General features: G+C 32.5%; 3 protein-coding genes and 1 long non-coding RNA gene across 4 annotated transcripts; 1 reads left to right on the top strand and 3 right to left on the bottom strand.

The window, feature by feature from the left end:
- Window positions 1–101: 101 nt before the first annotated feature.
- Window positions 102–3,128, bottom strand: LOC145041726 (N-terminal nucleophile aminohydrolases (Ntn hydrolases) superfamily protein). Its single transcript, XM_078989884.1, has 11 exons — window positions 2,886–3,128; window positions 2,298–2,348; window positions 2,006–2,126; window positions 1,783–1,867; window positions 1,604–1,685; window positions 1,390–1,513; window positions 1,047–1,147; window positions 823–962; window positions 635–746; window positions 457–561; window positions 102–372 (listed from the first exon to the last, which is right to left on the bottom strand). The coding sequence occupies exons 1-11, from the start codon at window positions 3,030–3,032 to the stop codon at window positions 274–276; spliced, it is 1,167 nt and encodes a 388-aa protein (XP_078846010.1). The 5' UTR covers window positions 3,033–3,128; the 3' UTR covers window positions 102–273.
- Window positions 3,129–3,404: 276 nt separating this feature from the next.
- On the bottom strand, window positions 3,405–4,975 carry LOC145038461 (uncharacterized). The gene is made up of 3 exons (XR_013679387.1): window positions 4,613–4,975; window positions 4,312–4,446; window positions 3,405–3,702 (listed from the first exon to the last, which is right to left on the bottom strand). It is a non-coding gene; the product is annotated as an uncharacterized LOC145038461 (long non-coding RNA).
- Window positions 4,976–5,564: 589 nt separating this feature from the next.
- LOC145038460 (LIM domain-containing protein PLIM2b-like) lies at window positions 5,565–7,216 on the top strand. The gene is made up of 4 exons (XM_078986818.1): window positions 5,565–5,895; window positions 6,173–6,272; window positions 6,362–6,465; window positions 6,684–7,216. The coding sequence occupies exons 1-4, from the start codon at window positions 5,761–5,763 to the stop codon at window positions 6,990–6,992; spliced, it is 648 nt and encodes a 215-aa protein (XP_078842944.1). The 5' UTR covers window positions 5,565–5,760; the 3' UTR covers window positions 6,993–7,216.
- A 361-nt stretch (window positions 7,217–7,577) lies between these two features.
- Window positions 7,578–12,009, bottom strand: LOC145041725 (uncharacterized). The gene is made up of 6 exons (XM_078989883.1): window positions 11,851–12,009; window positions 9,547–10,079; window positions 8,907–9,105; window positions 8,719–8,783; window positions 8,356–8,566; window positions 7,578–8,002 (listed from the first exon to the last, which is right to left on the bottom strand). The coding sequence occupies exons 1-6, from the start codon at window positions 12,007–12,009 to the stop codon at window positions 7,640–7,642; spliced, it is 1,530 nt and encodes a 509-aa protein (XP_078846009.1). The 3' UTR covers window positions 7,578–7,639.
- Window positions 12,010–13,514: the final 1,505 nt, after the last annotated feature.

Raw genomic sequence — 13,514 nt, 5'->3', positions numbered from 1 at the left:
ATTATGATGATGATACATGTCTACTTGTTAGTGGATGATATTTGGTGATAAATGTATCAACTATTGGTGGATTGAAAACATTACTTAAAGATTTATAAATATTGAATATGTATAAGTATAACTGAATTTTGAGTAAGAATATAAAATTAAAAGTTGGATAAACACTCTAAATAATCAAACATCCAAAATTTATATAAACACGAGTAATTTAAATCTAAAAGAGGTTGGGTAATATTTTTTGCAAGAGTTATACACAAAATATTTAAGGCCCAATCAATGATATCTAACGGGAGAAGAGGAGAGGTTAACTAAAGCTGCGAATTGGCATATATCTCTTGTGTTCTCTTGTTTTGTACTCCTCAAAATGGAAACCTGCAAAAGTTTCATTTTTTAGAACACAAAAAGATGATCCGATTTAACATTTTTATTAAAAGTTTCATCAAAAGAGTTCCATACCTTTGGGTGGTCCATGGAATTACCAAAATACCCTATTCCAAAAGACAAACTAGTAAACCCAGCAGCTATTTCAACAGCTTTCAGCTCTCGTGATAATCCAGGACCCTAACAAAATCAATTCAAAATTATCAAAAAAATAAAATAAATTATTAATAATTATTTGAAAATTTTAACTCACCACCAAAGGAGCCTCAGCTTGCACAAGCAAAAATCCAGCACTTGTATCACTATTGTGTTCAATTACAGACTCTAAAACTTTTGAGCATGCGGCTACTGGTCCAGCATGTGATCTTCAATAAATAATATACATAATCACTATTTTAATATTTTTTTAAAAATATAAAAATGTAAATGAGTAAATCATACAGTAATGGAGATATGCAGCATTGGTGAGCAGCAAAAAGTTTCATCAGGCATTCACCAGCACCACTAACACAACAACCAACATTTGAAGATGCCCAACAACCACAACCGTATGTTGCTGCTAATCCTACACGCCCACTCACCTAATTTTGAATTTTCTTTTTTAAATATTAAAAAAAAAAAATTGCTAAAATATGGTTAGTAATGAAGATGTAAATAAATATTACTTTTAGTGCAATGCCACCACTAGAAGCTCCGGAAGCTATGTTTCCTTGTTTATCAATACATATAACTCCTACTGTATCCATGATGTTGTCTTCTCCTTTATCTGATTGTGGAATAAATACAAAATTCATTAAATTTTGAATTTGATAGAATGGTAAACAAAGGAATGGAATGAGTTTTATTAAGATAAACTTTAGATATAATTAGAAAATGCTCATGATTTTTTCTTTTATTGTAGTGCTTCATTCCATTTCCTCTTTGATTACTGTTTGCCAAACACTATTTAGTTCACTCGAGTTTAAATGAATTAATGTTCTTGGAAAAAAAATTGTTTATTAGTCATACCCGATGAATTGTCAATCTGTTGATGACTAGATGATGATTTCACCAAAGTAATTTCAGCTTTGGCATCATCAAGCATTGCTTTATATTTCTTCCACTGTTCTTTTGCCTTTCTTGTTACAAGCCACTAGAAAATATGTGGTCACGATGATATTTAGGTATTAAATTAGGAAAAACTGTGATAATAAATTAATCCTCGTAAATTTTAATGTATTACCTCATTGGCCTTTTCAATGGTTTCAAAAATATTAATGCCCTTGGAATTTGCCCAAACACGAGCACCATCACCAGCCAAAAACCTGAGTATATTAAATAATAATAATAATATTTATAATAAGTTTTTATGTAAAATGTAAAGCTCCAGTGATAAATTGGATGCAAAATAAGTTTGATTACATGGGAGGAATTCGACCCAACAGTGATGAACCCAGGATTTGCTCCTTCACCAGCAAAGCTGCAATCTTAATGGGATTTCTTACACCTGGTAATCATTTGCTTCAAAGAAAGGTAGAATATATAATATATTAGAATAAAAAGCCTCAAATAATATAAGCAAACTCAAGAAATAGATGAAATATAAGTCTTTAGAGATAATGAAATATATATTATATGGATATACCTGGCACTGCTCCAACAGCACCAAATGCTCCAGAGCTACCATCCATGATACTTGCATCACATTCAACATCACCATCTTCTGTCAAATTCGACCCTCTTCCAGCATTTGTGCATGGATCATTCTGCACTTCATCATTCAAGAAATGAGTTTTACACAATTTTTTAAGATTGTTGTAACACAAAGCAAAAGGAATTTTATGCTCTGAGAGTCTAATCATACTATGAGAAAAAGTAGAGTTGGAAAAGGAGAAGGCTGATCATATGTATACACAGTAAAAGTAGTCTAATCATACCTCCAAGGTCTCAATGGCTGCTGACACAGCATCTACACATCCTCCAGAGCCCTATAACAAAGCAAATGAGCATGAAAACTATACAAAAACCAATCAAGTAATGAATCATCTTTTAAATAGATATCTGCAGCTGTTTCAACGATTCTAAGTTAAGCTTCAAATCGTCAAGCCAAATTCTCTTTTCTATTTAGTAGCCAACATTATCAACAGTAATAGTAAGTTAACAAGCTTCATAATCACATACATTCCCTCCCTTCCATGGAAATTAAGACTCCCTGTTGATTTTCAATGACATGGAAACCTAATACATTTGAGAAACAAATGGAATCTAATTCGTTGTAATTTAACACATATTATTCGCCTATGCATAAAGTTCAATCAAGTGAAAAATCATTCTCGGAAACTTTAAAACCATATGAACTTTAAAGTTGAAAAGTAACTATAGATCCAAAACTCGGAAGCTCCTATTCGTGAACGAGGGAATAAGCATCATTGAAAACTCAAAAGCCGATATACTAATAACAAAATTAAACATTTGCAAAGCTACAAATGTTTATCGAGATATGTATATAGAGACAGAGGAGAGACCGTTCGTAGAACAGATGCGGCGGCGAGACAGGCAGTTTTCATTGCAGATCGGAGAGCCTTTTCGTTAACCGGTGAGTGGTAACCAGCGCCGACGTGGACGGCGACGAAGAATCTCTGGTTGATATGATCGGAAACTTCACCGGCCATCAGTTTACCGGTTACGAAATACGTCCGTTAACGTCAAATGGGACTGTGAAAGGGAGTTAGCTGACTAGTTAGAAACTGAGTTAGAAATTATGATTAGAAATTATGACTGAGTTAACTTTTGATAAAAACTTTGATTAGAAATTATGACTGAGTTAACTTTTGATAAAAACTTGATGTTTGATTTTGCATCTGACTGACTGTGTTAAATGACTATATTACCCTCAACCTATCATAAGATTTTTATTACTAAGTTAACAATATATTTTGTTATGTTTTGTGCCTCATAACATGTTTCAGTTGATAAAAGTTGCTAAATAAATTAATAATTATCAAAAAAAAATATACGAAATAGTATATAAAATACAAATTAACTAAAAACCATTTCAAGCCGTATTCCTTATAACCATAACTTGATTTTCCTGGAGCAAAGTAGCATTATAATACAACATTTTACAATTTTCATACACACATAGTCCATATTGAAAAAATTACAAAATTGTTCTTTTTCCTTCTTCCCATGCTCTTATCATCTCATCATCACTAGCAACCACACATACCCCTAAACTGCAAGTTGTGGACCAATTGTTTTTTCCCTTTCTTCTTCATAAAGTGAATTACCATAATCATCGTCATCAACCCCATTATGCTTTGAGGTGATTCCATTTTGCACCTGCTCAAAGATTGCCATTCTACCTTATTTTCTGTTTGGAGTATCAACATCAACCATAATCAACTTTGATTATATACATGAAACTATTAAAAATTTACATGGATTTAGGATTTAATTCATACAAAATAGCCTTTGAAGCATTTTTCTCAAACATCCCTCTTTATGCATCTTTTGGTGACCCAACTACTAAAGCTATAGAAAACTTGCTGGAAAATTATAGATTGAATCATAGATTTAGTTACAAATTTTAGTAATCTCATGTTCATAAATGTAAGGTATACTAATATTAGTAATTTCATGTTCATAAATCCTATACTGTCACAAGACATGGGAATCATGGGTCATAGAAAGAAATTTACTTCGTACAACAAGTGAAGCAGAATTTCAACCACTCTATTTGTCAATTTGTTGTAGAATATATACTATTGTTCTTTTTTAAATTCTATTCAAAACACATAAAATGAAAAACTATGGTGATCGTTTGCATTCTCACAAAACATTAGATCATCTGCAACAAAATGACAAGTAATACAATTGCATTTTCACGGAACCATTTATTCAGAAAAAAAAGGATTAAAGAGAAGTAATAAGAAGGAGGACAAATTAAACCTGAAATTGGATGCAATTCAATGCAGGAGAATATTGAAATCGCACCTTGTCGATCATCTGGAGTCAGCATTCCCGCAATTGAAAAGAAATCGATTTTGTGTGAAAAAATAGCAATCACATTGAAATTGATAGAATCTGAAGAAATCAACAAGCAGTATATTGAAATTGAAAATAAATTGACCCAGTTAAGATGGGTTAACCTCATTGTCATTCCAAATTAACATACCCATAATGCCAAATCGTGTTCCACAACCCAAATCGGTACAAATTGAAAAAAAAAATGAAAAGAAAAACGAAATACCTAACTGGTGATGGAAGAGGAAGACGATGAACGAAGGGGATGTAAGTAGGTACTGTGATGTTTTAGGGAGTTGGAAGTTCGACAATGAAGGAGGTGGTTGGCGGTGAAGAGGATGGCAGCGACATAGGTTTCCAGCGAGGCTGAAGAGGATAGACAGAAGCATTGGAGAGGATGAGTGATGTCCGTTCAAGGAGAAGGAGATGGGCTGGGAGAGGACCGATTTGGTGGAAGGAAAAGCAGCTTCGATCGAGTGAAGAAGATGGAGAGCTAGCGTCAAGGCAAGGGCAAAATGCGTCCATTTTCCAGTCAGCTTCTTTTTTTTAGCGGACCGAATTAGAGCACGATGGACTGACTGAGGACCGAGTAAGCTGCAAAACAGATGTTACCAAACACATTGACCGGATCAGGTCAGTCAAAATGTCTGTCTGGACTGGGGCAACAAGAAATCAAACAGCCCCTTAGTGGGCCGTAGTCAGCGGTGGTGCAAAACTACATGAATGAGAAGTGTTCACTTTGCACCTCAATGTTTACAACTTTGTTAATTCCTACCCCCAAATATAAGTACCGACTTTTTTTAGGATAATACTTTTCACTTGTGTAAATTGCCAATGATACGTAAATTTACATCTTCTTATTGTTTTCATCTTATTATTGTATGTATCAATCTAAACCTTAATCCAGGGTGTGTGAGGTAAAGTTAAAAAATGAAATCACGATTATTGCTTTCACTAATGTTAATTGTCTTTAATTAGTTTTTGTTTCTATCAATGAAAATTTATACACCTTGTTAATTAATTATATATCAAAAAGTATGTGATTATCGTTTTATTGAAGGAATAGGTCAAAAGTAGAGAAAAAACCACCTTGTTTCTCTCCATGAGTATCGGATTATTGCCTCAAAATTATTAGGATCTCCACTCAGGTGTCATTATTTCACTAAATCAATCCTAACTCGGCCTCTAATCCATCACAAAAAACAGAAAATTAAGATGAAATATATTGTCAAATACAAACTAGGAATTCTTTTTCCTTTGATCTTCAATTAATTAAATATTTGACAACCCAATTTTGTTGGGTGCCTTTCCTCTTGTTGGGATTTTTTTATTTTTTTCAGAAAAAAATTGAGAAGAAAATAAGAAGGAAAAAAGATGTCTTTCACAGGAACTTTGGATAAATGCAAAACTTGCGATAAGACTGTTTATTTTGTTGATTTATTGACTGCCGATGGAGTTACTTATCATAAAGCGTGCTTTAGATGCACCCATTGCAAAGGCACTCTCTCGGTTTGTTTCCTAAATCTTCTTTTATTTATTTCTTTCTTGTTTTGTTGCTTTTCTTTGCCTTAATGTGATACGAATCGCTTGTTTTTTCCCCATTTAATTGCACAAACAATTGACTCTTTTGGTTTTTCTTTTTAACCTCAAGGAAACGTTTGATTTTGGTAGGTTTCCGATAAAATTTGGTGTTAGAATTCATCAATACAGAAATATACCAAGAATTCATCAAGTTGATTTAATATAGTATTATTTACAATCATCTTTGATATAAATTATATTGCAGATGAGCAACTACTCCTCAATGGATGGAGTTCTTTACTGCAGGCATCATTTCGAACAACTCTTCAAGGAATCTGGAAATTTCAGCAAGAATTTTCATGCAAGTAAGATTTAATGTAATATAATTTCGTGTTATTTGTTTTCCCATTACTATGAAAGCTTTTGTTTTCAATTTTGTATCCAAATTCTGCAGCAAAAGAAAAAGAAAAGGCGCCTCCGAGCAAAGTCTCGTCTATATTCACCGGTACGCAAGATAAATGTAGACAATGTAACAAGACTGTGTACCCTCTCGAAAAGGTTCGTACACTGCTTCTTATAAATTATAAATTACTTGTTGATAATGATACGAGTTTAAAAATTAATTTTGAAAAATAATGTATGTAATTACGTACATTGATAATTACAAAAGCTGTGACATGATGCGATATATAAAATATACTTTTTTTGTTAAAGCACAAGATTGGATGCACTTATTTCTAATCATATTCGATTTTTTTTTACGAGCATTATTATAGATCACAATGGAAGGAGAACCATACCACAAATCATGCTTCAAATGTGCTCATGGAGGGTGTCCTCTTACACACTCATCATATGCTGCCCTTGATGGTATTCTTTATTGCAAACATCATTTTGCTCAACTCTTCATGGAGAAAGGAAATTACACTCATGTCCTCGAGGCTGCAAATAGAAGGAGCAATGCAAAGCCGGAGGATGTAGTTGAGCCAGCCGGGGAGGAGGAAGGTGAAGGAGGAGGAGGGGAGGATGAGGATGGCCAAGCGGAACCACCAGCTGAGGAGGAGAAACCACCGGAAGAGGACTAATCCTATACATATTCAAATACTTTATATATACATACTTACATATCTTGGTTTCTTTGTTAATGTAATCTTTTGAAGACCCCTTTTTTCTATTTCATTTTGTTGGACCATTGAATATTCAGTGGTTTGACTTTTGAAATTATCTTCTATATTTTATTTTCAGTTGGTGACTATAATGTGTAACCTTTTACAATTCAATTATAAATCAAGTAACTCTCTTGAGGGTATGTCATAAGTAGTTGTTACATAAACCTTCTGTAGTAATTAAAATATGTTGGTGACACATTGAGCAACACGTTACAAAGAGTAAATTTTGGCGGGATGGATTAAGTTAAACCGTCTAGCATGTTTTCAACTTTTTTTTTTTCATAAATAATTTGATAATATAAATCTGATTATATATATTTTTTCTTCTAACGATCCAATTTTTTAAATAAGATAATTTACTTTTCTGTAAACAGGAAGGGAGCAATAAAATATCTTATAATTGTTTTCTGAATTTTACTTCGTTCACAACACAATATAACTCATTTTTACATACACATATTCAAATTATGGTCTCTACATGTTTGATACTTGTAGATATAATGTAAAGTATCGATGCTACTAGAACCCGAAGCAATTTTACCACTGAATACTACAAGATTTGGTCATTTGTTGAAGTTGTGAGTCTTCCAAAATTCATCTTCCCACATTTCAACTTGTTTTATTGCTCTTGTGTTGTTGTCAATGATATATTTAATGGTGGAGGGATCATAGGGTGGAGGCATAGTACACGGAGTTGTATCCGAAGGGTAGCGCACGAGGGATTCTTCCATGAACTCCTTCCACTTTCCATCTGCAAAGCACGCCATCGACTCTGAACATAGCTCCATTGCATTTGGAGGGATAATAGGTTTGAACTTCAAGAGCTTAGCGTATTCCGTCAATAAATGTAACATGTAGTCATAAACATATTCCATCTTCACATCCTCTTGAATGAACCGGCTTGATGCCTTCCCCATCTCTTGTGCCTAGTAGGGTCGTAAATTAAAACACATAACACATACCCTTAGGTTATGTTTGTTATACACGACATGATTGGACGAAGTTGGACAAGCTCAATATATAGGATTACTTTCAAAGTTGAGAATGAAATGATACTTACATCTTTTACACAAATAAGAGAGTAGTAGTTAGTCCTTGTTCCTCCATTTTGTTTGGGACAAATGTAACTTTCATCTCATTGATCATGTATTCATGTTATTCTCATTTTTAGTTTAATACAAACGAAACACAGGACAAATACAAGATTGTCATGTCATGTGTTGTCCTACATAACAAACAAGACTTCAATAAAAAAAATGTTTGTGAAATGTGAACTTACCTTGGAAGTGTGATTGTTGCCCCATTCGACACCAAATTTAAGAGATCTACATTTATTAGTTTCCCGAATAGGCCAAAAATGTTCTAGGGGTGTCATCCCTCTTGAAAAGAATGTGTAGTAATGCGGGGTTATGTATAATGTTGGAGAGTCACACGCCAATATGTATTTCTCGCTAACCGACCATGCCCATCCTTCAACATATATCTTATACCTATTCATGAAATTGTGTTGAATAATATTTTATCAATAGTTTCAAGGAAGTGTAATAAAATATGATGTTATAATACACAAATAATTAAATGAAAATGTATTTTTATGTTTTTCTACATTCAAATATATCTTATATTCACAATTATTCTCTACCTGTAAGTACATTGATCTTCAATATTCGACTGCTTGTATCCATTTGCAGATTCATTGGTCCAATTCTATCCAAGTGTTAAATCACCAATAAAATTATTTAAGTTTATCATCCAAAGAGTTATCGGAAAATTTACTCACATCTTAACATTTAAAAATATATTATAAGTTCAAACTGAAGGTTAATGCACCTGAAAAAATAAACGAGTATTCCAGTCAACATGAGAAGTTTGGTTAACATTGCACTTGACAAGATCACCCCTAACAGGGGACACCCCAGGGTTACCCTTCCAATACGCGTAGGGTACCCTTTCGTTCCATTTGACCCTCTTGTTTCCTTCTTTAATGTCCTTCAATGTAATTTCCCATGGCTTTTGGTTTGTCTCGGGCCTATTACAATACAAATGTACAATCAAATTATTCATTTGTTTTTTTGGATTTAAATTTGAATTAGATCCATTAGTTTGTTTCATTTAGATTCATGTATTGATTTAATTCTTTTTGTTATAAGATGAGAAAAATGCAAACGTTTCAACTAAAGTTGGCAAAATGGAAGGTGTGGTTATTACTTATTAGATACAGAAAACAATTTATATATTTTGATGGTTTTGTTATATATAAGAAAAAAAATAATTATATACCTTAAAATCATATGGGATTTAACTATGAACACCTTCATGTTAAAATATCATCCACATAAAAAACAAAACTAGGCCTTCAACTACAGTTATCGTTGTTTATGAATGAAGGAAGACATAACCATTATTGTCACTTAGAGCACCCAAATATTTAAATAAATAAATAAAAAGATTTATTGGAGAGAATAATTACCATCCCCAAAAGGACCAATCGGGTGAAACGATATCCAAGCTCCACGGATCAGAACAATACTTGAACAATGGAGGAGGCCCAGGATTTGGCCTCCTAAAGTATTGTTTTGCATTAAACACCGGCCGATCATCACAATCAAATATAAGTTCAAGGTCAGGAACCCTGCCAGGGTACCTTCTTAACAATTGTTGAAACCCCCATAGCGTGAACAAATCTCGAGTTTGAATTGATTTTCTAAATCTTTCTACATATGCTTTTCCATCAAGGATTACTAGTCTGAAATGTGCATTCCACTTTGCTCTCTCCACCATGTCTCTTGTGATCCCTGTCCCTCTCCAGTGTCGTAGATCTTCGTGGATCCATCGAAAGTAATCCGGACATGTCTTGTTCAACGAATGGTCTAGATTTTTATGCGTTGTTGGATAGTTTTTTGGACATGTTGGTGTTTGATTCCATCTACGACAATCAAGAGGGAAGTCATGTTCTTCTTTGGTTATTTTAATTTGCAGGATTGATCGACCTGAAAACATAGACTACATACATGTACAAGTTAGATCAACACATTAAACTACTAAATACATTATTTGCATAGAAGATATAACTATATGTGATATGTGATCAACAATTAGTTGCCAAAAGGACTTATATAAATTATATGTTTATTTAAAGTTTGGTTGTTACCATGTGTTCATTGTGTTGACTGCAAAATTTTAACTATGGTTTAGTTTTCCATTTAATATATCTAAGTGTAATGGATGATGACTACTTTTGCATTTACAGAGCAGTCAATTTTACGATATAGGTTTAAAAATAATTTTATTTTCATTAAAAAGTTAATTAAGAGACTTACTATATGTCTGACCAAGACACAATCAACAAGTATATGATTAAGCAAACAAAGGTCAGAATAATGAGCCACAAAATACAAACTCATACAGCATGATTCCGACAACGACCAGTTTTTGGTCTTGGCCTGTATATAAGTTCTTCATATTGCTAATAAAGTTGTTGAATATGTTATTTGTCTATAAATGCGCAATGTATCACGTTTTTAGATGGAGTGTTTTTCTTTTTCCTATTTTTTTTGGGTGTCTGTGGGTGGGTGACAGGGAGGGAGGGGGGGGGGGGGGGGGGGGCATGTTTGTGGCCATATGGAGTCACATGTGGAAACAAGCACTAATTACAATTAAGTGAAAATTTGGATGAAAATGTAACCAAAACACAGACATATCACGTTTTTAGACATTGTTCAGTTTTTAATATTTACAAAGCATTTTAAAAATCACGTGAGATACACGTGAATATACGAAGAAGCATGTGAAACTTAAAAGTGGAAGCCAACCGAATGATATATATATATATATATATATATATATATATATATATATATATATATATATATATATATATATATATATATATATATATATATATATATATAGGGAAGGGTTCATGCGAAAATGCAAATAATTTGCGAAAACGCGAAAACAAGAAAAACCTATGATATTATGTCACCTCAACATTATATTTTGGAAAATAATTCATCCAAAATTTGAAATACATGATGATAATCGATGATAGATGATAAACTGTTTCATATTACCAAAGTATGATTTTTAACATTTTTATTATGAAAACATGAATTTAAAAATGATTAAGGACGTGAAAAAAATATAATTATAAAAACCGTCTTTAAATCTATATTACCATAACACCATCCAATGTAAACTTACTATCTTTAATTTATTGCTAATAAAATTATTTTTTTGTAGTACATGTGTTTAATTTTCATAATATAAAATCTGTTTTCGCGTTTTCGCAGAATATTTATATTTTCGCATGAACTTACTTCTATATATATATATATATATATATATATATATATATATATATATATATATATATATTTGGAAACATAAAAATCACATAAAAAAAAAATTAAAAATCATTTTTTAAAATTTTTTCTTCAGCCAATATATAGATATATATGGTATTTTTACATTTTTTAAGTTAAAAAAAATTAGATATCTCAAAGTATTTTTTATGTATGTATTTCTATTGACCATTTTGACGAGGCTTTAAATCCTTGCCAAATATCTAAAATGTAACTACATTATGCAACCACTATTAAGGTGGTCTAATGATGATCATTAGTGATTTAAACATTCCAAAATTGGATTAATTCAGCGCTGGGATGAACTTCTATTAAAAAAAAACACTATTGTATGCATGTTCATTATCTTACAAGCCAAAATACAAATATGTATCTTCTTATTGAAGGTAGTCGAGTTTAAGGATACTTACAAGGTCTAACCAAAATGCAGCTATGAAGAAGACAAAAATAAAAGCAAATGCCACGACCATAAGCCAATGTTTATGAGTTGCTTTAACATGGTTGTGATGAATGAATGCTGGCCTTAACCAATATATCTTCTTACACTTCTCTTTATACAAGTTCTCCATATTTTTTAAGTTCTTAAAAATGGTTTCACTCATTCTATCTTATATGGAGTATGCACAATATATTACATTTCAGTGGAGCCGGGGTGGGAGATGATCCGTGTTTGAGACCATGAAGTTACATGTGAAAACAAGCATTGGCCATGAATCTAATTGTGAGAACTTTGTGATATAAGTAAGTTTAATCATGTGGAAAAAGATTAAGTTTATAATGATTTCCACAAGGATAAAAAACATGGCCAAGACATTGAAATATCGTGAGACCTTCTTACACTTGTACCTCATGCAGTCCAACTAATACCAGAGAAATTAGAGACTTAGAGTTGCATTGATCCAGCCCATAAAAATCATAATCATTTGTCTTTTTGATAAATTGCAAAACTAAAATTATTATTTATTTATTTATTATTATTATTTTTGCCTATGGCCATTATTTCTATTGTTTTTTATAGAGAAAGTTTCTTGGAAAATGATTGCGAACGATGTCATTTGTTCCCCATCTTTCGTTTATGTTTGCTAAGGTTATATACTATGCAATTGGTAATGTACTTGACCTAAACTTAATAGTAGTATGGTCCTTTTGGATTGCCTTCATCATAGCAATTTGATAGATGAATTATGGAGAAAGAGGTTAATTGTGATTTATATATTATAAGAATAATATATTAATTCAGAAACCATATTATTTAATTAGTATTGATCAGAAATTAATTTGGTGATAAAAAAAGATTAATTAAATTATAGGGGATTGATATTATAATTATATAATAGTTACAAGTTAGACTTATGGATCCCTAGGAAGGGGTGGACGAAATTCTATGTGTAGTCCACATAGATTTCGTCCAATGGGGACTTCTAGAAGGATCTATTGGACTGCTTAAGGCTTAACCAATCAAATTAGGGTTTTACCTGAAACCCTAGTAGCTCAGCTATATAAGGAACCCCTTAGATCCCTAAAATCGGCCAATGCTTCCAAGCAAAGAACCTTAGCCGATTTTTAGAGCTTCTCAACATCTCTCATATTCTTCCAATTGCTACTTGGTGTTTGTGACTCACTAAAGGTGCAATAATTGAGACACTACATTCTTGAAGGTTAAAATCTACAAGCTACAAGGAAAATGTATTCATCTAACTTTGTTTGTGAAAATGACATATATACCCTATTATGTTTCTAAGGTTTCCCATTTAGCCACTTAACTTATTTTGTGGCTTTATAAGGGAACGAATTACACTTTGACGGGTCGATTAGGTCCTTTTGAGCAAAATGAAGGGGTCATCCGGTTACCCATTTGCCACATCAGATGTTTGTTGACCAATTATTCCTTAACCCAGTACTATTCATCTTCTTCGCCCCACTTTTTCCCATTTCTAAATTGTCCAACAGAGAGCCTTCTTACTACCGTTCTAATGTCGATCGACAACTTCTCGTCTCCTACGCTACCGGTTTTCATGCGAATTATGAATGCTGATAACCTCGAACACGAGTTTGGTATAATTTCATCCTTCAT

Source organism: Lactuca saligna, chromosome 4, assembly GCF_052625555.1.
Source record: "Lactuca saligna cultivar CGN05327 chromosome 4, ASM5262555v1, whole genome shotgun sequence".
Lineage (NCBI taxonomy): Eukaryota > Viridiplantae > Streptophyta > Magnoliopsida > Asterales > Asteraceae > Lactuca > Lactuca saligna.
This window is presented reverse-complemented; position numbering and strand designations above follow the sequence as displayed.